This window comes from Camelus bactrianus, chromosome 5, assembly GCF_048773025.1.
Source record: "Camelus bactrianus isolate YW-2024 breed Bactrian camel chromosome 5, ASM4877302v1, whole genome shotgun sequence".
NCBI classification, from domain to species: domain Eukaryota; kingdom Metazoa; phylum Chordata; class Mammalia; order Artiodactyla; family Camelidae; genus Camelus; species Camelus bactrianus.
The window spans coordinates 63,372,116-63,395,998 of NC_133543.1; the positions used below are offsets into that span (position 1 = coordinate 63,372,116).

Consider the following 23,883-nt stretch of genomic DNA (forward strand, 5'->3'; position numbering starts at 1 on the left):
TAAAATTTTTGTTGCCTCCATTATATATTTTTTACATATATAAAAATGGTAAGGTTCTGATTGAATAACTATTTTACAATAATGTCTGTGATTATGGTAATTATAATTAATTGGCCTTGTGTTTGGGGTTAAGCACTTTACTTTTTGAACTAAATATTTAGTTGTTTAATTTTATATTTTTTAGATAACCATTGTTTATAGTTGTGAAATTAAGGTTACTCAGTACTTTTATATAAGGAAAATCATCGTGTCAAAGGACTTAATTCATTGTTAATATTAATCATTTTAAATGGAATTCCACTTTATTCAAACTAATCTATTTGCAATTTTAACTTCATACAATCTTTTAATGTACATTTAAATGTTAAGTGTGTGTGTATATTTGTGTGTGTGTGTGTGACTATTTGTAAGAATCAAATTTTAGCTTTTCAGTTGACATACAGAGATCACTCAGTGAGGTCAGTATGAGTCCCTCAGATTTTTAAAGCATGTTAAGTGTATCTGTTATTTCTAAAATCTTTTTTATAGATTAGACAAAAATAAAAATAAAATTTCTGTTTGTATTTCTTGCTAAATGCAAGCAAGGAGTTTGTGAATGGATTAGTCCCATTTATTTTCCAAAAGCATGGTGTTTTTCTTAGGTGCCGTAATGCAGATGGACAGGTTCTGGAGGACTGAAATTTGTGTGTGTGTGTGTGTGCATGCGCGTGTGTTTAAAGTACGGAATATTTGTTGGAATACTTTAGGTGAATCTGTGTTCTACAACTAAAAAGTATAAAGAAAAATATGTTTGCATATTGAATCGTCATTTACTTCAGTCTAGTTCACTCTAAAATACACAGCTACAGGAGATGAAGGCGTCTTGACTCTTACACATTGCCTTTCACTGTTGTTACTGCATCTCAGTTTTTCTTTATTCTGCTATAGAACTTCAGTGTAACTCAGTTGTAACCAGTAATGATTCTGTCCTTGTAGGGATAATTCACTCCGTATTTTCAAATGCTTGAACCATTGTAGTGCCAAGGGTATTCCACTTACTCGGAGAGGAAACCGTTAGCAATTAAGAGCCTACTTGGTGCCAAGAAGTTCTGTACCTCCCACGCTGATTACCCACCAAGCAGTGATTGAACCAGTTAAAATGCTCCATCTTACCCATCTGCTTTCTCACTGCTGGCATAACCTGAGCTTTTTTGAATTTTTCATGAAGCTCACTATAAGACTGGATTTGATTTTCAAGATATTTTTTGGAAGAAATGACTATAAATGATAAAGAAGAGAGAACCAGAGAATTCTGGTAGGAGGAACCTTCAGGCCACAGTGAAAGTCTGAAACCTGTTAAGGATGGGGGAAAAGAATTGGGTGGATAGAGTCTAAGACTGGGACAGAACATCATGAGAGCTTTGGCCAGGCTTATGTAAGTCAAAGGTAGCCGTTACAGAAGTTCCAGCTCTTGCAGGAGTGGGCCTGTGGTAGTGCTGATGCCAGGCTCTGTCATGGACTTATGGAAGCTGGTAGGAAGCAGAACCTCTGCGTCAACACGGTGATAATCCTTCATGGCAAGCAGCTGGGGCCATGGATCAGTTATGCTTCCCCCAGCAGGACACTGAATGGTGAATTTTCATGGCTGTCACTCTGGGTACTCATTCCTAAGGTCATCAATCAGTTGTTATGGTAGGAAAACTGTTATGGTAGGAAACTCTAGAAAACTGTTCGTATCCACAAATAATCATGGAGGTAATGAGTTTCTTTCTCTTATTATTTTTCCTTTTTTATGTTTTGTTTCCTACAGAGTTTTGTCTTGGAATTTATGTTACAATGGCAGATTTCTAAAATAGAAGTGAGATTTGCGGTAATTTATCCATGTATGTGTGAAACATTGCATGACACTTTATCTTATTTTCCGTTTGTATACTTACATTGATTTATTAAATGTCTCCAAATTATATACACATTTGACTACCTTTTTCCCCCAAATGTACTTAAAGACAGTATCAGAAAGTGACTTACACTAATTTGGTCACCTGGTCTCTGAAGGTGTGTTGTGTTTTGCTGTGGTTCTTGTGTCCGGGATGTAGCTCATTATTTCATTCAGGGTCCTGTTCATGGCAGTTTAAATGAGAAATGCTGATCCGGTCAGAGATTCAGGTGGAGTTGAACTTCTGAGTGTTTTTGTTCTTTTTACCTTATAGAAATCATGACATTTGTAAATGACCTTGTTTCCTTTGTCATTAGCTATGCTATAAGCTTAAAGCCGATTTTGTGAACTGCATGAAATTCATTTGACATAATTTTGTCATTGTTTTTCACTGCCATTTGTCCTAACACTCTACCTTTTTACTCTGACCAGGAAGCTCAGCTAAGGAGTGCACAATTGTAGAGTTTAAAAGCATTACATCAAATTCTTTCTGGTGACTTCTGATTGCAGAAAAAAATTTCATTATACCAAATCAGATCAGATAAAAAAAGATTGTGTCTGAGTTGTCCCCCATGCAGTGAGCAATATTCTTTATACATAAGTCAAAGGCACTTTATTAGGAATTTTCCAGGTTTATTAAGGTATTATGGACAAATAAAAATTGTATATATTGAGGATCTACAATGTGATATTTTTAAAGCATATAACATGATGATTTAATATAGTCAGACATTGTGAAGTGATTACCTAATCAAGTTGATTATCACATCCATCATCTTGCATAGTTACTTCTTCTGTGGGGAGAACATTTAAGATCTACTCTGTTAGCAAACCTCAAGTATACAATATAGTATTACAATATTATTAACTATTGTCACCATGTTGTATGTTAGATTTTCAGAACATATTCATTCTATGTAACTGAATGTACATCTTTGACCATCATCTCCCCATTTCCCCCACCACCCAGTCCCTGGAAACCACCATTCTACTCTTCACTTTTATGGGTTAAGCTTTTTTTTTTTTTTTTTTTTGATTTCTCATAGAAGTGAGATCATATAGTATTTGTCCTTCTGTATTTGACTTAACTTCATTAAGCGTAATATCCTCCAGGTTCATCCAGGCTGTTGCAAATAGCACTATCATCAAGGAAATGCAAATCAAAACCAGAATGAGATATCACCTCACATCTTTGAGGACAGCTGTTATCAAAAAGACAAGAGATAACAAGTGTTGGCAAGGGTGTGGAGGAAAGGGAACCCTGGTACACTGCTGGTGAAAATGTAAATTGGTGCAGCTACTATGGAAAACAATATGGAGATCTCTCAAAAAATTAAAAATAGAACTGCCACATGACTCAGCAATTCCACTCCCAGGTAGATATGCAAAGGAAATGAAATCTGTATTTCTGAGAAGATATCTGCATTCCATGCTCATTGCAGCATTATTCACAATAGCCAGGATTTGGAAACAACCATAGAATATTATCCAGCCATAACAAAGAAGGAATACCTGCCATTAGGAGAGATTTTCTTAAGAGTTTTCAATTGCCACTGGCTACAGCTTGGCCAAATCCTAGTACCCTAACAGGTCTGCTTCCCTAATATGAAGATCCATCTTCTTCTGGTTTTATCAACCCCTTCTATTATTTCTTATTCTCTACTACACCCTGCCAGCAATTCATATGTCTGATTTAATGCTCATTAAATACAAATAACTAGAAACCCAGGCTTATAGCATGATGGTCACTACAGGTATAGTATACAAGTTTGTAGCATTCCAGTGCTCTTACTCTAAGCCAGAAATTGTGCTAAATGTTTTGAATGCTTTAATTCCTTTAATATTTATCACAACTGTATCAAGTAGATATCATTATTATATCCATCTTACAACTAAGAAAACTGATTACACAGCTAAAAAGTGTAAGAATGAGGAGTTTCAGCAATAATCTGTTAGAATCCAGTCCCATATTATCAACCATTGTCTAATTATATAATATGGAGGTTCAGATACTAGCTAACCAGTTGATTATTTTTTTTGACCATGGCTTGGCATTTATAAGTAAATATACATTGAGGTTCACAAGCATGATTACAGCATTACATTTTCCAAAGGTGTAAAATCTACTTTTAGTCAATGAGGAAAAGCTTTATTAGTTTAGCAAGAATTAAAATCTTATAATATGTATAACTCTCTAAAAGGGATAATAAAATTAAGTTCTGGATTTCTTGTTTTCTCTTGACCATTTATATTTGTGAGTTATTTTAAAATGTAAAACAGATTTTAAAATTGTTAATAGAATATGTAAAAATGATTATAACATACAGAATGGTCAAGAACTATATTAAAAATTCTGACCTTATCTCTTCATCTCATTCCCAGATCTGAGAGGTAACCGATTTAACCATTTCTTTTACTGATTTATTAATTTTAGACTGATCTTTGATATACTACGATGAAAGATGAAGAATTTAGTATTTTTAATTTCTACTTTCCTCCATCCACCTACAATTTTTATTAAATACACTATTACCCTTATGGTATCTAGTAGTTTTTTGTAATTTTAAAGTGTTTTTCTTCCTTATTTATTTCTTGATTCATCAGCATTAGACATTATATACTGACCCACTGATATAAAAGATAAAGAACTTAGTCTGCTTGCATTTTAACTTTTTCCTTACTTCAAAGTTTTTGTAAGTTAGACAGTTTAAAACTGTTAAAAGAACACCATTAAATGTATTTCATTCTACGACCAGAATTAAGTCTTCAATGCACTGTTTTTATGTCGAATCATTTTATGCCCAGCACCAATATATATGTTATGACTCAGTTAGGACTTTTTACAGAGTCGAGTTATAACTGAAGACATAAAGAAGGGGATGTTACCCTTTGTTACTAAATCCTGCTGCTTGAAAGAGACGATCCCTGCCTTCAAGATTCAAAGGGCTCCTTTTAACTACCGTGCGCTTTCTTTGACTCTTTTTGATAGCACGCGACTGCTGCCGATTTCTTATATTTCATGTTGTCCTTTCGTAGCTACTTCTTTTTCTTTTACTGTGGTTTATCCTGCCAAAAGATCATATTGATGATAATCAGGTAGCATTTTTTTTTTTCGCTCTGGCATGTTTCAAAATATTTTTTCTCTCAACTTTTGCCTGAGTATGTAAAATTCTGGATTCAAGTAATTTTCCTTCAGAAATATGAATCAGTAGCTTTTTTGGCGTGGGGTGGGGGGTTCAATCATTCAGTGTTACTGGTTATCTCCATTTCATTCTCACTTCTTTATAAGTAATGCGTTACTAATTTTCTCCGGAAGGACTAGGCTCGTCAGTACAGAGAGCTGAAATCTATAAATTAGTTTTCAGTGTATCCCCTCTTTGAACTGAGTGCAGATTCTGGGCTTTTGTGTTTATTGGCACAGGGTGTTTATAGGCCTGTTTCCATCTGGGGTGATTTTATGGTGACTACCTGGAGGGGGTACCCTCCTCCTTCTTTGCTGAAGTAAGAGGTCTCTATTTTGCTGGATGAAGTCCACTGGTCTAGCTGTTCAGAATCCAGTTTTTCAAATAGTCTGATAATTACATCAAGACCACTCATCATTTTTGTATTTGTCCACTGACTTGCAGATTCTCAGACTTTCCCTTTGGAATCAACACAATTACTTCAGTGTTCTGCATGGCCATGTCCCACATCTGTATTTCCTGTCAGTTCAATCTCATTGTCCTTATAACCTGGATCTTAAACATTTGAGTCCACATCTGTCTCATTTTCTTGGTTTGGAGAACATTCATTATTTTTATTTTTTCTTAATGTTTTGTCTTCTTATTTGATCACTGAAAGAAATAGAAGGGAAACATTTGCTGAATCAGACATTTTTCAAGTCATTTAAAATTGCTGGTTTTCCTTAAAAGCTTCATAAAACAATATACAGGAGGGTTATTGATCCAGTTTTGTATAATTATAGAATAGAATCCAAGCATTTTAACATAATATTCAAGACTTTCTGTCCTTAAGAGTAATGCATCTCCTTTTTAATACCATCTTTGCTTTATTCCTGTGATGGGTAGGACTCTACAATGACCCTCAAGATTCCTGGCCCCTTCTGCACACACATCTCCCTCTTATTCAATCATGCCTTAATCTCTATTCTACTGTGAAGTGATTTTGCAGATGCAATTAAGATCCCAAATTAGTTGACTTTAGGATGATCTCATTAGGCTTAATGTAATCCTATAAGCCCTTTAAAAACAGTTTTATTTGGCTTGTCTAAGAGGAAGTCACAGAGGTGAACAATAAGCAGAATTTGGCATGTGAGAAATTCTCAGCTGGGGGGCTTTGAAGGGGTAGGGACTCCATCGCAAGAATGCAGCAGCCTCTCACACCTCAGAGAAGTGTCTGGGTGACAACCAGCAAGGAAGCAGCTATTTCAGCCCTGCAACCACCAAGACGTGAATTCTGCCAACAACAAGAATTAACTTGGAAGCAGATTTTTCCCCAGGGCTCTGGGATGAAAACGCAGCTCAACTTTGACCGACACTTGATTTCAGCCTTGTCTGCCCTGAACAGAGAACACAGCCACTCTGTGCCTGACCAAAGGACCCATGACTAATAAACTTGTGTCATTTCAATCCATTTAATCGTGATGATTTTTGAGGCAGAAATAGGAAACTAATACATTCTCTCACCATTCCACATTTGTTATGATAAGCTCTAAACATTCCTTCTATATCTTCATGTCAGTTTCTGACTTGAAAAATACCTGTGATGTTCTTTCTTCTATCTCTTAACATTTTGTTCTTCTATTGTGGTTTGTTTTATTTTTGAAAATTACCCACAGCTTATTTACAATTCTTCACAAATCCTTCCTGGGAAACATAGTATCTTCTTCCTTTTCTGAAAAATGTCACTTTGTATCCCATATATAATACATTTTATTTTGCCAAATTTTGTATTGCTGACAGTAGGAGGCACGCCTTTGTAGTACTTATGTAGTACTTTCATTAGTGTCATAACTTGAAATTAAATAAACTACATTTTTAATTAAATTGTGACACTACAGAGACAAACACTGTAACAATGCAAACAGACTTCAAATCGATGAAAGATTTTAATAGAAAATATCACAGTGTTGACTCAAATAAATGAATGATGATAGACAGGCTTTCAAATTGAAATCAGAAGTTTCATTATCTAAATAATATAAGTAGCAATATTAGGTCATACAATTATATAACACTTTGTAGTTTGAAAAATATTATCATGTTTATTGTTTTATTTTGATTTTCCAAAAAATTCTAAAAGGTAGGAAGTTTGTATTTAATATTTGAGGACACAAACTTCTTTATAATTTATAAAGGCATACAGATAGCTGTTAATAAATCCAAGGCTCTCATCTTATAACTTAAACCTGATCTTTTCCCCACACAACCTGTACTCCTCCATTATGGTAAATTTCTGCTAGAAAATAGTTACTTCTTTCGTACTGTATTAGTTTCCTATTGCTGCTGTAACAAATTACTAAAATTTAGCAGCTTAAAACAACACAGATTTTACAATTCTGGATGGCAGAAGTCCTAAAAGCCAGGTATCAAGTGTCAGCAGGGTTGTGTTTCTTCTGGAGGCTGTAGGAGAGAATCCATTTTCTTGCCTTTTCCAGCTTTAAGAAGCTACCTTCATTCATTCTTTGGACCTCTTCCCCCAGCTTCAACATCAGCATCAGTATAGTATCTTTAAATCTCTCTCCTTTTTCTCTCTCTCTCTCTCTCGACTCCCTGTTTGTCTCCCTCTTCCTCTGTCACTTCTGCTTCTGTCATTACACCTTCTCTGACTCTGACTCTCCTGCTCCTTTGATAAGGATGCTTGTGATTACGTCTGGCCCCACCTAGATGATCCAGGAACATATCCCCCTTCCAGGGTCCTTAGGTTCATCACATTTGCTAAATCCCTTTGCCATGCAAGATGATGTATTTGCAGGTTCTGGGGATTAAGACATCTCAGGGGAACCATTCTTCTCTCTACCACAGGCACCTGTAGTTAGAATTATAGGGTGGCTATATCAATAGGTTTTATCTAGTATTAAGATTAGCAGACTTTAGAAAGACAGTTCTATATTAATATCACTAAATTCAAACAGTTTCACAGATTATTAAGAAAAATAGTATAAAAATATAGAAAATTTACTTTATTAAACATTGTTTACCTAGTATAGTACTAATTTCTAATAGACAAACAGCTCTTTACAATTTTCCATAATGACACAAAATTGGGTTATACACGGAATTCACGTTGCTACTCTGTGTTTAATGTGAATTGTGTTTAAATAGATCTCCAGTGAAAGAGGCATTGGAATCATAAAAATAAAAAAGGTAAAAAACATCACTTGCCTTTGTTCTACAGCTTTGAGCACGTTTACAGCTAATTTCAGTTTTTGGAAGTGAAATGTCTCCACCACATTTTTTTCATACTTATAATTCTATAATTTGAAATATTCATGTGGTAATTCCTTTGGAAAATGCTCAAGCTCATAAGCTGATGAAGTTATAAACTGCTTTTTCCTTAGGGCTTTTAAGAACTCATCTGTGAACAATTGTCTATCAGAGACAAGTCTGTTTTCAACAGAAAGCAATGAGGTAATGCTGGCTCAATTCCAGTTGGTTTCATTAAGAAAATGTAGCAAAACTAATAGATAAATTAAAAAGACAAATTAATTACTTTATAAGTAGCTACTGAGAGCACTTATGTATTTAAATGATTTATATAAATATACAACAGAAAATATTTGTTACATGGATTTTTCTATAATTTTATTTGTAATTTCTTAGAACACATGTGTATGGGCCATTGCTGTACACACACACACACACACACACACACACACACACACACACACACATACGTGTATATATATGAATCAAATTGATAAATTAACATAAATGAAATATGATGTTGATTTTCTAAAATAGAAGGCATCAAGTGCATTCTAAAATCCCTTCTACCTTGAAAAATTATTTAATTTTTCTCTCCAGCAGGAGTCCTTACATTCCTACAGCAGCTTGGAGGCTCTTTCTTTTGGCATTTCAAGTTACAATTTAGTTGCCAAGGGAAGCGATCACATGGGTGGATGCGGGAGCCACTAAGGCCTAGAAGCCCTCTCTCACAAATAAGAGCAATTATACCACAGGTTGCATGGGTGTAACTTCCCTGGTCCCGGCAAGGGACAGAGCTCGTTTGCACTCAGCAGAGTCACCAGTGATGGCTTCCACCAAATATTAATAAATCCTCCACATTCTTCCTAGTCCAAATGCCATTTGCCAAACAGAACTTTCCAAACAAGCAAAATTTCCTAATAACACAATTGATATTCCACATTTATTACATGCATAAGAAACAGAGCTATAAAGTTATACCAAGGTTAAACTACTCCATAGAGAAGATGTTTGTAACCCTTTACTTATTATTTCTTTATTGTATACTAAGTGCTAAATCATTTGTAATTACACATATAAAGTACTTTTGAGAGAGAAACAGGATATATCTATGTCTATAAATTGTAATATGTATTTCCCACACTTAGATTACTGTTGTCCCTATTTACTATTTGCCCACTATACTTATACCAAAAAGATGACTAAAATATTAAACAACCCACAAATATTCCATGTTGTTAAAAATCATGGATATAAAAATTCACCAGATTTAAATTTAAATTTAAATTTAAAAATTTCTTCTCAAAGTAAAACATACTAGTAAAAAAATGGAAAAATGCTATACAACAGGAAATAAAATACAGTCCTTTGATTTTACCTTAAAAGGTGAAATATTGTGGTGGTGGGGGGCATTTGACTCTGGCAGAACACATGCTTGGCATGCACAAGATTTTGGGTTCAATCCCCAGTACCTCTGTTAAGGGAAAAATAAGTACATAAAATAAAAGATTTTTAAAAAGTGAATATTATTAACATTTGTGCATTTTCTGGCATTTTAGTCTGTTTTTATGAATGCATATACATTTAATTATATTGTAAAATTATCAGCATGCTATTTTTAAAACTAGCATTATACTACAATATTTCTAGTATTTTAAACTCTTAGTATTATTAGTAGTAGCTGCATAGTATTTCCTTATAAAATTGAACCAAAATTCTTAATTATTCTTCACTTTAGGGCACTCAACTTGTTTATGTAGTTTTTTTAAATAAAACTGTCAGTATTTCTTACACCTGTTTCCATTGCTTTTCCTATACTACCAAAGATCTTAGTGAGATTTTTGTTAGCAAATTTTCAAAGCTTTCTATTGTATGCGGGAGTTAATCACTGCTATCCTGTGCCAATTCAATTTGCCAAGCATTTGTGAGCACTTACAATGCACAAGACAGTCCTGATCCAGCACTTAAGAAAATGAACTGAATGGTAGGAAAATCAGTTTCAGACATAACACATACAAATTGCAAAGACTTTTATATTAGAATCAGAATGAGTTTTTTGTCCACAAAGAGAAACTTGAGTTAATGGAATCTAAAGAATGAGAGGCCTTGGGGAAAGATACTGTTCAAATCTGATATGCCATTAAGAGATTAGACGCTTTTAAAGCTGCCAAGAGGAAAGTCCAAATGATACACATTCATGATAGTAATGGGAAAAGAAATTTGAAAAAGAATCTTCCACAGGTTCACTCAGCATAATGCCATTGATTAAATAATGACTAGAAGGAAATTACACATTGAAGTGTGATACCGTTCACTTGAATATCTTAACCTTCCCTGAAGAAATATATTTGCTAACATTCTAATAGAACCCAGCGCATAGTGTCTTCCAAGAGAGTTAAATTGATTCAAGAAATAGAGATGGTGATTGAGCTGTAATTCTTTGAAGGTTTTACTCTATGTAAGGTAGAAAGAAAGCATACTTAGATTTTTCAAAAACCATTGAAAATCATTCTTGATAGAAACAACTCGTGGGAATTTAAAGGAGAGTTTAAGCCTGTGGAAACAGTAATACTGGGTAATATATTAACTTACTAAGATATATGAAACTAGGAACAGCAGTATTGGAACAATTCAGAGGACTAATGGATTTACTTGTAGTAGAGAAAACACTTCACAAGGTAATAATTATAATTATTCTAAATACATATTTTATTTAGTATCAACTGATTCTACCTTAAAAGATGACTTTGAAAGCATTAGTCTTAGAATGTGACAACTGGGACTTTAGATATCATCAGCATCTTCTGAGGAAACAAATCTCCAAATAAAGACAGCAGTAAGTAATATGCTGCCTGACATGATACAACTATCCTGTATACAACTGAAAATAAACTAACTTGTTCCCCAGAACAGGATGTAGGTGGGTGATGTTCATTCTTCTCTTCGGTATCTTATAACTTAAATACCATGATGTAAATTCAATACATCTTGTATGATAAGAGAATAAAAGAGGAAAGAAAAAAATATGTATTTTTTCATAATAAAATGTGGAAGAAATACGCATGACAATTACAGTCCTCATTCCTATAACTAGTCCCGTGGTCGTAGTTGGTATTCATAACTGCTTTATATCACTGTACGTGACCTTTGCACTCAGCAAGCACCTCAGCTGGTCACGGTTCTTTCCGTTGTGAAGTAACCCAAACCCTCCTTCCTGAGGGATTCTGGGTCATTAGTAGTACAGCCTGAATTGGGTTGTTAGAGTTTTCCATTGACTTTAACCACAGGGCATGGCCCTAAGAGACACCAAACGGGATCTCCTGTGTTCCAGACATCATCTTCCTTACCTCCATTGTGGTATAGCAGTTCTCTGTTCACTCGATAATCAGGATCAATCATCTCATCCCACACAGCAGCTCCCTTCTTTGCCTGTTGATTTGGTGGCATGAGAAGCCCAAAGTGGCAAAGTAGCAGATTTAACTTCTAGTTCAGTGGCATAATTGATGTGTCTCCTGGTAGAATTATTCTGCAACTTGGACCTAAGACTTCTAGGCAAGAAAAGCATAAAGTTGTGGGTACAGAAGGCAAAAAATGTGTCTAGTGTACACAGTTCTGAATGTCCACAGTTCTCTAGCGGGGAGGGTATACCTCAGTGGTAGAGTGGTGCTTAGCATGCATGAGGTCCTGGGTTCAATCTCCAGTACCTCTGTTAACAATAAATAAATAAATAAACCTAATTACTTCCCTCCCCCCACCCCACCCCCAAACTAAATATACACAGTTCTATAAATCAGCATTTGGGGGTTGATTCCAGCCATGTCAATCACTCAGTTATATCACAGATAACACAACAGTGCTGGCATTTGATAATCGACAGACTCCTTGATATTTAACTGCTATGTCAGTGGAAATGGATTAAATCAAATCATACTGGTTAATTTGAAACAGTAAATAGTGAAATTCTTGGCATTTCATATACTTGCTCTAGGGAAGAAAATATAATGCTTCTAACAAAAAGCAAATCTTAACTTGAACATATATGCATTTTTATATAATAGAAATTAACTTTTATTCTAAAGAGTTTATTAAATATAGTCAAGTCCATCTTTCTTATTGGTTGCCTCCAGTTTCCCAAAGGATCTAGTAGGAAAAAATTATGTCTACCCATTAAAGTATCACTATTTATGAATAAATTTTTTTTAAAAATCTTTAAAATAATAGTTCTTTCATTGGTATTGCAACTTTCTTGCTTTATTTCACTTTGCATTTTGATTCTCTTGTTTATTTGAACTTATCTTCCACTTTCATTCAAATTCTGTTAGCATCCTCCTCCTAACATAAACCCTCTCTTGACTGAATATCCCTTTCTTACAATGGCAAGTGATATTTCTCAGTAAAGGTAATGCATATCCTTTAGGTAACTCAATTATGCACATTCAATAAATCACCAATTCTACTTTTTCTTTCCATTGCAACTCCCTTAGAAAAAGGCTCTTAAGGTTTCTTTCCTGGGTCATTGTATTATCCTATTTACTGGTGGCTTGGTCTTTAATCTTGTTTCACAGCAAAATTTCATGCATACTGATACCAAAAGAATCTTAATAAAATGAAAATCCTATTGTGGCATTGCATTGCTTAAAGTCCTTCAATGTTTCCTACAGTCACATTTAGTAATATGATAGACAGGGCCCTCCATGATTTGGTTGGACCCCATAATTCATCAGTTTTCATTATTTCCACACATACACTCTGCTCTAGCCATACTTCTTTTTTAAGAATGTGCATGCTCCTATTTCTATGTTTATACAAAACTGTTTTATTTTCCTTGAACTGTCCTCCCACTTCCAACATCCAGCCCTTCTTCTTCATGCTTTTTTATATTCTTCAAGACCCAGATTGGATGTCACTTTTCCCAGGTAGCCTTCCTTGGAATTTTGGGGGGCACCTCTGTTCTCAGATGGCACAATAAGAATCCTTCAGCCACTCACTGCCATTCTCTCTTCCTGTGTGTCTTCTCTCCCTACTTCTTCAACATGCATATAAGCATACACTCATACACTTGCCCACACACACCAGATAAAGGTAAATATGTTTTCTTTACCCTTTTTTAAAATGTCCCAGCCTTAACAGAGTGACTGTTGCTTGTGCTCAATAACTTGTTAAATGAGTCTTGATGTGACTTCAAGGTTTTAGGAAACAGAGATGACTGTCAAGACTATGAATATCTAAAATTTAAAATTAAAATGTGTTTGCCCTATTATACTCTAATTCTACATAATTTAATAATCAATAGATAATTTAATGTGTATTATAAAAATGTAGCTACTTTTAATCATCATATCCATGTAATGATATCAAAGTTTTCCTTTCTATAAAATAATGAGACAGTTGAGATATTTATGATATGGTCTATCTTTTATCTAAATTCAACTCTAAATAAACTCCCCCACAAATATGTCAATGCAAATGATCATTCTCAAAATATTTTTGTTTTATTTTAAAATAATTATTCTAGAGTAATCTTTTATATATATATGCTTATATATATCTACATACCTCATAAAATCCAATTTATTAAAATATTAGAGATTACTTGAAGTTATGGTTTTATGTAGGTGAAATTAAGCAGGTACAATTAGGATGAATAGGAATCTAATACTCTTTCATCAGCATAACTTTTTTTGAAGTAGGAAACTAATTTGGAGGCTCTAAGTGATTCCCACATAAATCAAAAAATATTTATTGAGCAGGTCTTTTCTACATTAGGCATTGTTCTAAGACCCTGGCTTACATCAATACATATGTACAAGGCATTTATGAACACTTTGTTCAACCATTTCATTAAGATGTTATTAGTGTATGTTTTAGTCTCTTAAGAGTCCTTTTCTAAGACTCTGACGTATCATGATTGCCTAACAAAATGAAAAAGAAAAAACAATACTTTAATCATTTTCAGTAACTACACACTATCTCTGTAAAAGACTATGGTGAAAATATTTGGGGCATGGGACCACCTTGGTGTCCATTAATCATGCCACATATATGGCTATTTATCAGTTCTATTCAAGTTGCCACGTTCTTTTCCTGGCCTTCCACCCCCACCAAATGAGCTCCTTTAGTACACATGAAAAATATGCTTAATATGAAAAGAATTTACACAAAACACTATTAATTTTCCTCTCAGATCTTGAATTATTTGGGAAATATGCCTGATATTTAAGGGGAAGGATTGTTTTAAATCACATTAGTAGAAGGCATTTGCCATATGAATTAACATAAGACATTTACTCTTAAAAAATATGAAAAGGGTCAGATACCTTTCTAATATAGAGCACATCAAATATAATGGAATTTATTGTATATAACTGAAATACACAAGCTAATTGAATTTGTTTAAAAATTAGGGGTTTATAAGACCAAAACTTCATCTGAATTAAGCAGAGATCCTTAGCAGGAAACAATCAATAAGCAAAAATGAAGGTTTTCCATCCCAATTTACCTAAGACATAAGTATACCTTTTAATATAATATGATAATATGTTTTGGCATTTTTTTACAAGCCAAAAGTGCAAGAAAATATTTTATTAGAAGTGGTTTGCTAATGCTGTGTTTTCCTTAGATGATGTATTGGAATATTCCAACAACAACAGTAACTTTGACATTGCCATAGACTCAGATAACATTAATCATTTTCATGTTTTTTAATAGAGACTCAAAGAACTGAAACAAAGGGAATTTGCTCGAAATGTAGCATCTAAATCCAGGAAAGAAGAAAGAAAACAGGAAAAGGCACTCCAACGCCTGCACAAGCTGGCCGAACTAAGAAAGGAAACTGTGTGGTGAGTGTGCAGTGAAATGTTAAGTTTTCTTAAAACGTGACAACAACAACAAAAGGAACCAAATAAAGGGCACAAATCTATTTATTTCTGTACCCAGAATAAGACACTCACATTTTCATGGCTTTCTGTGGGCCATAAACAGTAAATTGAATTTGAATTTTATGCAAACACCTGTTTAATGCACATTTCAATAAAAAGCCAAATGGCTATAATTTTAGTTTGCAAAAAAATTACATTATTCTGCTATTTAAGCTGTCTTAGTTGAAAGCTATTCTATTTCTTAGTGCAATTCAAAACATTTGATTGAAGAAGAGATCAAAGCACTATCTCATGGCCTTTGTTATAAATGGAGTTTAAGAGGAACTTACTTTTTAATTGAAAATTTGGAGAACTTTTATTTGAAATTATCTTTAAGAATATATATATATAGACATATATAAGTCTGTCTATCTATCTGTCTATCTATCTAGATACACTCACAAGGTTAGGAAGACCCTGTGCATGTCAGAAGCAGATCAACATTAGTTTCACAGTGAATGAACTCTATCTGGACTGTTAAAAGTTCACAACTTTTACACTTTGTCCTGCTTCTAACAGAGAGCAGCTATAGTGTTATAAATCAGAACTTAACAATTAGGCCAGGGCAATAGTATGAAAAGAAGACCACCCTATTGAGTGCCCCCTGCCCCATTAAATCAGCCTTTCTGATGATTGTCTAAAAGAAAGCTATTTTATACCAAATTTATTTTATACAGAATAATGTAAAAGGATATTGATATATCAAAACATTGTTTGATATGTCAAATTTGGAAAAAATCAAAATAAAATTTAAATATATTTGGAATTGTACAGTGAACTATTAAAATCAAACATAACTGCTATTTTATACTAACCAGACTCAATCTTTACTCTGTGTAGTGATAAATGAAAAGTTATACAAGTTTACATTTCAGAGAATCATAGAACCTAGGTAATTTCATGTCCTATAAGTAGCATTTGCAATTATAAATTCTAATATATTGAGAGAACTATAGTTAATAAGACATGTACAAAAGAAGCAAAATACCTAAATTACTTTTCTTGGCATACAGTACATATGTCACATTACACACACACACACACACGGTTTTCACATTAATTCAGTGTCTTTAAAGAGGTGCAAACTAAGAAATAGTATTGTTTCTTAATATCAAACAAGGCAATGAAACAGTCCATTGTGTTAGCAATTAAAGAAATTACTTGATTAAAAAAGATTTTGGCCCTTTATAACTTCTGGGAAACTAACTTTTTAGAAAAGTATCAAAGATTCTGCACAGTATGATTCTGTTGGGATAAAGATAATATTTAGGTAGTGCTCTGTTTATGTGCTGGTATAGTTTTTTGAATAATAACTCACTATTTATGGGATACTGTAATGTCAAATGAATGGGAATCACATCTTAAATAAATAGTCTTTTATCCTATATTTATATATGATATAAAAGATAACTTCAGGGTAATTTTAAAATATTAAGAATAGTAACTCCAAAAGACTCAAAGCTCTCACTGAGCGTATCACCTGGCCAATGGTGGATTGTCACTGAGCACTGGTTGAACTGAATTGTTGAACTGAACACCCAGCCCTGCTTACATCATGACTGAGAGTTTTTCTTTAATTTCCTTCATATTCTCTATGTAGTATCAGTCATGTTAAGTATTTATGAATTAAAAGTAATTTTATGTTAGAGAATTCTATACTCCAGAATATCCCTGAAGAGGTCATGGAGGTAAAAAATCTTGGTCTGGAAAACTGGCTGAGAGAATACAGATGTCTTTGACCATTGCCATTAATAGCTATAAAAGCCACTTAGGATGGCATCTCTGAGTTATCACAATCACCAACAACTAAGTGAAACTGTGGTACTACGGAAGGCAATTGCACTATATGAAAGTAATTAACTTACAGACATTTAAAAACTTGGGAAAAAAATCTTATAATGACATTTCCAAGATGTAAGTGTTTACATATTTTGCCTCAAAAGTGTCCTATCTGAAAACACACTTTTGTTTCTTTTTGTAGTGCTCCTGGAAGTGGCCCCATGTTCAAGTCAACAACTGTTACTGTGAAAGAAAATTGTAATGAAATTTCCCAAAGAGTTGTTGTGGATTCAGTTAATAACAAGGAAGATTTCAAATGCACTTTGATTCATAGTCAAGAGAATGCTAAAGATGTTACCACTGTGGCTGCAGATGCAGAAAGTGCAAATAGTTCTCCTGCCAAAAATAACCAACTTGGAGATCAAGCCAAGGGAATTCACAGACACAAAATTGGCTTTTCTTTTGCGTTTCCAAAGAAAGCATCCGTGAAGCTGGAGTCCTCAGCTGCAGCCTTCTCTGAATACAATGATGATGCCTCTGTGGAAAAAGGATTTAGCAGAAAAAGTAGATTTGTCCCTGGTGTTTGTCATCTTCAACTATCTTCACCAACAGACGTGCTTTTGAGTTCTGAGGAGAAAGTGAACTCTTTTCATCCACCAGAAGGACTGTGCACTGACAAAGAAACTGCTCAAACTCCAGAGATGAAAGACGTTTCTAGTGAAAAAGATACACTGTCATTACCTCCATTATGCCAATTTCAACTCCCTTTATCATCTGATGCAGGTAATTGTCAAAATTCAGTCCCCTTAGCAGATCACCTTCCACTGGAAGATGTAATCATTAATGAAGGCATGCCTATAAGTGGAAACAGTTCTGAATTTCTAGGAAATGAATCCATGGTTCTTAATATGGCTAATGACTGCCTATCTTTGCAAGCTACCACAGAGGAAACTAGTAAGGACCATGATGCATCCACAACTGAAGCTGAAAATAAAAATCACAGCCCTGAGATGTCCGCCCCTTCAAATTCTGAAGAGGATAACGTAACCTTACAGAAAAAAACAGATTTATATAAAAGACCATGTGATCCATTTGTGCCCGTCCTTAACAAAGATGGATCCACGGTTCTTCAGTGGCCGTCAGAAATGCTGATTTACACATCGACTCAACCATCAATTTCCTATAGCTGTAATCCTCTCTGTTTTGACTTCAAGTCCACTAGATTAAACCACAATCTAGATCAAAATAAGCTGCCCTTCAGTGATCTTTATTCTCAGCAGAAGGGAGAAGACATTTACAAGAGACCAGTTGTGGACTGCAAGGACACATCCACTGCCGGACTCACTGATTATGAAAGTGGAGGTAGCAGAAATGAATACACCCAAGTCACTCCTCTTCTGGCTGAGGATACACTGTCCAATAGCTGTGATTCTGGAAAAAATAAGAGTATAGGTCAGAGGTATAAAAATATTTCCTGTAGGATCAGAAAAACAAAAAACTACACTGTTACTAAAAATCAGATAAAACAGGATGCTCTAGATGACAAATACAACAAAATAAAACAAAAAGATACTCATGAACACTGGTTCCATAAAAGTAGAAGGAAGAAGAAAAGAAGAAAGTTATGCCACCATCATTATGGGGAGAAAACCGAAGAGTCAGAAACTCACATTAAAATGGAAACAGAAAATAGTTATACTGACACAACTAGGAAAAATCTACTGGAAACAATTTCAGAAAAGCAGTATTTAGCTGCGGACCAATTATCAGACTCACATCAGTTACCTGATAAAAGGCCCAAATCAGCATCCATTTACTTAAGTGAAAATGATGAAATGTGTAAAACTCAGAACACTGAATACAATAGTAATGATGTTATCAGTTCTAAAAACCACAGTAAAAAGAACTCAGTTGTTTTACATGGACAATCCAATTCAACAATGATACATTCGGGGAAACATAATTTAACATTCTCCAGAACTTACTGTAGTTGGAAAGCCAAAATGTCCAACTGCAGTCATGATCACAGATGCCTAGTTCTTCAAAATGATATGAAATGCATGAGTCAGAACCAGGGTATTAAAAGAGGTTATAATTCTCTCATTAGTGAATCAGAAAGGTGCCATCGAAAACGTAGACAGCATTCACATTCTTACTCTTCAGATGAAAGTTTAAATCGACAGAATTATTTACCAGATGAATTTTTGAGGCCACCCCGTGCTGCTGCTCCTTGTAAACCTAAAAGAAAACGGAGGAGAAAAAGAAGCAGATTCCACACCAGTTTGGAAGCTTTGGAACTCAAAGAGAAGACAGATTATCCCACGAAAGGCAATGCTTCCTTATGTCACCAGGATGAAATAATAAGCGAAGACAAAAAAGAGGAAATAAATCCACAAGAAATTGCAAATGTCCAAAGGAACTCAGAACAAATAGACCAAGTAGAAGATGAACTGGCTTTGCCCCCCAGCAGTCCCCCTCCTGAAACCAGTGGTGAGACGGAGCGTGTAATGGAAACCGCTTCTGGTGAGTTGTCAGAGACTTCCAATGAGCCCTGTGGAGCTAGTGCCCCAAGGAAAGTACAAATCGACGGTACCTTGCTCGAACACAAAGAAAGAAGTGAGCGTACAAATATTAATGAAAAGCAAATTCCTTTCAAGGTGCCTAATATTGAAAGGAACTTCAGACAGTCGCAACCTAAATCCTACCTTTGCCATTATGAACTGGCTGAGGCCCTTCCACAAGGAAAGATGAATGAGGCGTCAGCCGAGTGGCTGTGTTTTAATTCAGGAATCCTCAATGCACAACCACCATTACCATTCAAAGAAGCACATGTCAGTGGCCACACCTTTGTAACAACAGAGCAAATCCTGGCTCCGTTAGCGTTACCAGAACAAGCATTGCTGATCCCAATAGAAAACCAGGACAAACTGAGAAATCTACCGTGTGAAGTCTACCAGCACATCATCCCGCAGAACATGCTGGCCAACAAGGTCAAGCTCACCTTCCCCGCCGCAGCCCTCCCGCCCCCCGGCGCCCCCCTGCAGCCTCTGCCTCTGCAGCAGCCCGGATGCTCTACCTCCGTAACCACCATCCACCACACCGTTTTGCAGCAGCACGCGGCGGCCGCAGCGGCCGCGGCGGCGGCTGCAGCTGCAGGGACCTTTAAAGTGCTTCAGCCACACCAACAGTTTCTGTCCCAGGTCCCAGCTCTCACCAGAACATCGTTACCTCAGATCTCAGTAGGACCAGTAGGACCAAGGCTTTGTCCGGGGAATCAGCCAGCTTTTGTTGCTCCGCCTCAGATGCCGCTCATCCCAGCCTCGGTTCTTCATCCCGGCCATCTGGCTTTCCCGCCCTTACCCCATGCACTCTTTCCTTCGCTGCTTTCCCCCCACCCTGCTGTCATCCCACTCCAGCCCCTCTTCTAGTCCTCACCATGAAAGGGAAAGAAAATACTCATGTGAAAACTATTGCTATATGCATTAATGCTCATCTAAGTGGATAATTGCCTATTTAAATGGTGGGAATAAACTAGCCAAACTATGGCCTCCTTGATATGAAATCGTTTACTGTATGCAAATAAAATTCCTAAGTTTCTGATATATAATCTTATTAAGGCACTGAATAGTTTGAAAATCAATACAACATATGCTGTATATTAAAAGGATGTCTTAAGAGTATGTATAATGTACATAAAATATATTTATAGTACTGTAATTTATGTTGTAAAGTATGCTCTTTGTTTCTTTTTAATCTCGTGTATTTGCACCTATTTAATGTTTAGACAAAGCTGATGGCACTATGTTTTGTACCATGTTCCTTGAAACTGTAAATTCAGTGAAAAATATCTCTTGCAATAAATTTTTGTTAAATATTTAAGTAAATCAAACTTTTGTTTTTAGTTGGTTTTCACTGGGGAATGTATGGTAACAGTAGATTTTGAATTTATATTGTTTCTTCTGCTCGTTGGCATCTCTGAGCCTCAGAGGCTTAGCAAAATATCTTTGGAGTTCTATCAATACTTAAACGAAAATACCATCTTTCAGAATAACAGGGCCATTTGCTTTTCTGTTTATCATAGTGTTGTTTATACTCAGAGTTTACTATATTTCCTGAATACTTGGCCCTCTAGATAATAAACTGTGGAAATTCTTGTTAAAGTAATATTAGTAATGAGGGGCAGGGGTGGTGGATAATGACAAAATATACAAAGTACATAGTAGTCTTCCAGGAACTGTGAAACGGTACGTGTAGATAAGAAATAGCAAATAACTAATATAAATTCTTATAAACATTTTTGTATGTCAAAATTATCAAATGTATAATGCTTATTTTCAACTGTTGCAGGAAATATACATACATAAGAATGTTGGCCTGGATTAAGGAATAGATTTAATTAATTAATCTCTCTCCATTATCTAACATCTTGGGAAGAATGGCATAAACATGATCTGGCTATACTCTTAATTGAGAACCTGGAAGTGGAAAAGAGAGTAAATAAATAACTCTTCCTTCTGCAAATCTTTCTAGTAGTCATGTTTGTATCATATTTCCAAATCACCCGGGGAGCAATCAGAAAGTCTCCACTTCACCCTTCCAGATTCTACTATATTTTTAATGACCTCTACATTCTTGTTCACTCAAGTGCTGCTTCTGTGTGTACTTTAATTATTTAATAGAAAACTGGAGAACATCACGCTTTTCCCAAGAGAGTTTTCTAATGTTTACCTGCCGTAATCCATGCCATTTTTTAAGACAGAGTCTACGTGCCTAGTGGAAAGGATTCACCTCACCTTGTGCAAATGACAAAGGATTGCGGTAGCCTAGCAATGAATCCAGGCAAAAGAGAGGCCAACTGAGTCCTTCTAAAGGGAGAGCAACTTTTAAGTGATGCTGTACTGAGGAAATGCTATTTCATATGCTTACTGTGTGAACAGGGTTACCCTAAATAATACTGGAAATTAAACACATGTTCCCATATCAGAATAATCTATATTGAATTCTATTTTAAGTAGAAAAATAAGGGGAAAATCTATGTTGTTTACTTTCCTGATTATGTGCCATAATAGTAATTGATTTAAAGATTTTCCTGCAAAATGGTTATGAAAAACTGCATATATGCCCTTTTATGATTGGCAAATAAGAAGAAAAAACAGAGAAGAAATTCTATTTCAAATGCGCTAAGATAACATATTCCAAAAAATGGGAACTAAAATTGGAACGGATGACTTTTCCCCAAGCAAAATATTTGAAACTATCTTTGAAGATAATATAGATGGCAGTCTCTACTGAGGAATGCTGACCCAGTTTATTTTTAACGTCAGAGCAGAACTGTTGCTTCTGCTGTTTGAAGTCAAACCAAGTGTTTCACTTCAAAATATGCAGGTTTTCCCTCTTCTTTTTGTCATCTTGTATCATCCTGTATGTTCACCTCTTACCTTTTGTTCTTATTCTTTAATTTCTTTTTCCCCTGATATTTTCCGTCTGAATTTCACTGTAAACATCATTTGTGTGTGCGCGCATTTCCTCTGCTTCTTTCCTTCATGTTATCATTCCTTTTATTTTTGTCTTCAATTCTGTTGCTCTCCTGCATTTATTTTTGTTAAATAATGTGTTTAGCAATGCTTAACTTTTTAGTTGTAGCAGAATATACCTGATTACTAAGTATATAACAGAAATTTCTAGAAAGTTAAAGGAAAGTTCTTTTAAGACTAATGGAAACTCAACCTAACAGATAAATTAATTGGCTTTCATGGATACCAGTGGCTTGACAAGAAAAGAATGTTAGTTAAGTATGTCAAAGCCGTTCCTTTTATAAACAATTCATTTAGCTATTTGATATCTTTTAATAAGAGACTGCTTACAGAGTTTGAGCATCCGTTATACATTGGGGACTCAAAACAAATGTGTGATGACACACTTTCATCTATTCTGATAACATCCAATCCAGAATGGAGGGAATCAGGCTGATGGGCTGAAGATCAGCAGAGAGCAGAGCAATCAGACAGGTAAGTCAGGGTGGACTTAACAAGCAATGAAGCTGTCAGAGGACCACCAGTCCAAGCTCATAGTTGTGGCAGCAGGAGTTGGTTGGGTGTATCAGTACTCTGGAAGTAGATCTGGGCACCGGTTGATAGCTTACCCATAAGTCCTAGACCTAAAATCCCAGTCCTATCCACGTGTAAATCAGTACATCCTATATAACTGGAAAATTTCAATGATTCTAACACTCTCTCTTAACCAGCATCTCTGCTCTGCCGATTACAGACTTTGCTGTAACATTTGTTACTGTAAAGATGAATGATTTGGAATATAAGATAAGACCTGAATGCAGAAAGTAACAAGTAACTACTGTAGCCAAGTAACAGAATAACTCACAATGGATGACAGGAAGGAAACTCATCCCCAACTACTTTAACTATCTTCTCTCTGTCTTTCATATATGTATAGCTATGTCTATATGAGATAGATATATATATATATATATATCTCCAATTTATTTTTTATGTTGAAATGAAGACCTGTATCAAACTGTCTACAGGACATCCCAACCTGGATATCTGCCATGTATTTTGAATACAAAACTCAAACTCATGATCTTTCTTTATAGACACCACTGAAACCTATTATTTGTCCTATGTTTTGAAGCTCTGTGAATGCCATTATAAAAAAATAAAATTAATTGTTATCCAAGTCAGAAGCCAGGGTATTATTCCATATAAAATCAATCAGTGAACACTTTGGCTCTATTTCCTTAAATTTTTCTCACCAGGATACTCTATGGAGTTCTAGTGCTAGTAGTTCATAAGCTGAATTGCTGTCTTGCTATTATAAATTAATGTCTCTT

At 35.1% G+C, this 23,883-nt stretch overlaps 1 protein-coding gene and 1 long non-coding RNA gene across 2 annotated transcripts in view; one reads left to right on the forward strand and one right to left on the reverse strand.

The window, feature by feature from the left end:
- The window catches only part of ZNF804A (zinc finger protein 804A), a 244,311-nt gene extending 222,742 nt beyond the window's left edge, over positions 1–21,569 (forward strand). The window contains exons 3-4 of the mRNA XM_074364006.1: positions 15,049–15,179; positions 17,239–21,569. Coding sequence (XP_074220107.1) covers positions 15,049–15,179; positions 17,239–20,464 — 3,357 coding nt within the window. The 3' untranslated portion in view covers positions 20,465–21,569. The remainder of the gene's footprint in view (positions 1–15,048; positions 15,180–17,238) is intronic.
- On the reverse strand, positions 2,541–12,049 carry LOC141577729 (uncharacterized). The gene is made up of 3 exons (XR_012507085.1): positions 11,688–12,049; positions 9,719–9,814; positions 2,541–5,748 (listed from the first exon to the last, which is right to left on the reverse strand). It is a non-coding gene; the product is annotated as an uncharacterized LOC141577729 (long non-coding RNA).
- Positions 21,570–23,883: the final 2,314 nt, after the last annotated feature.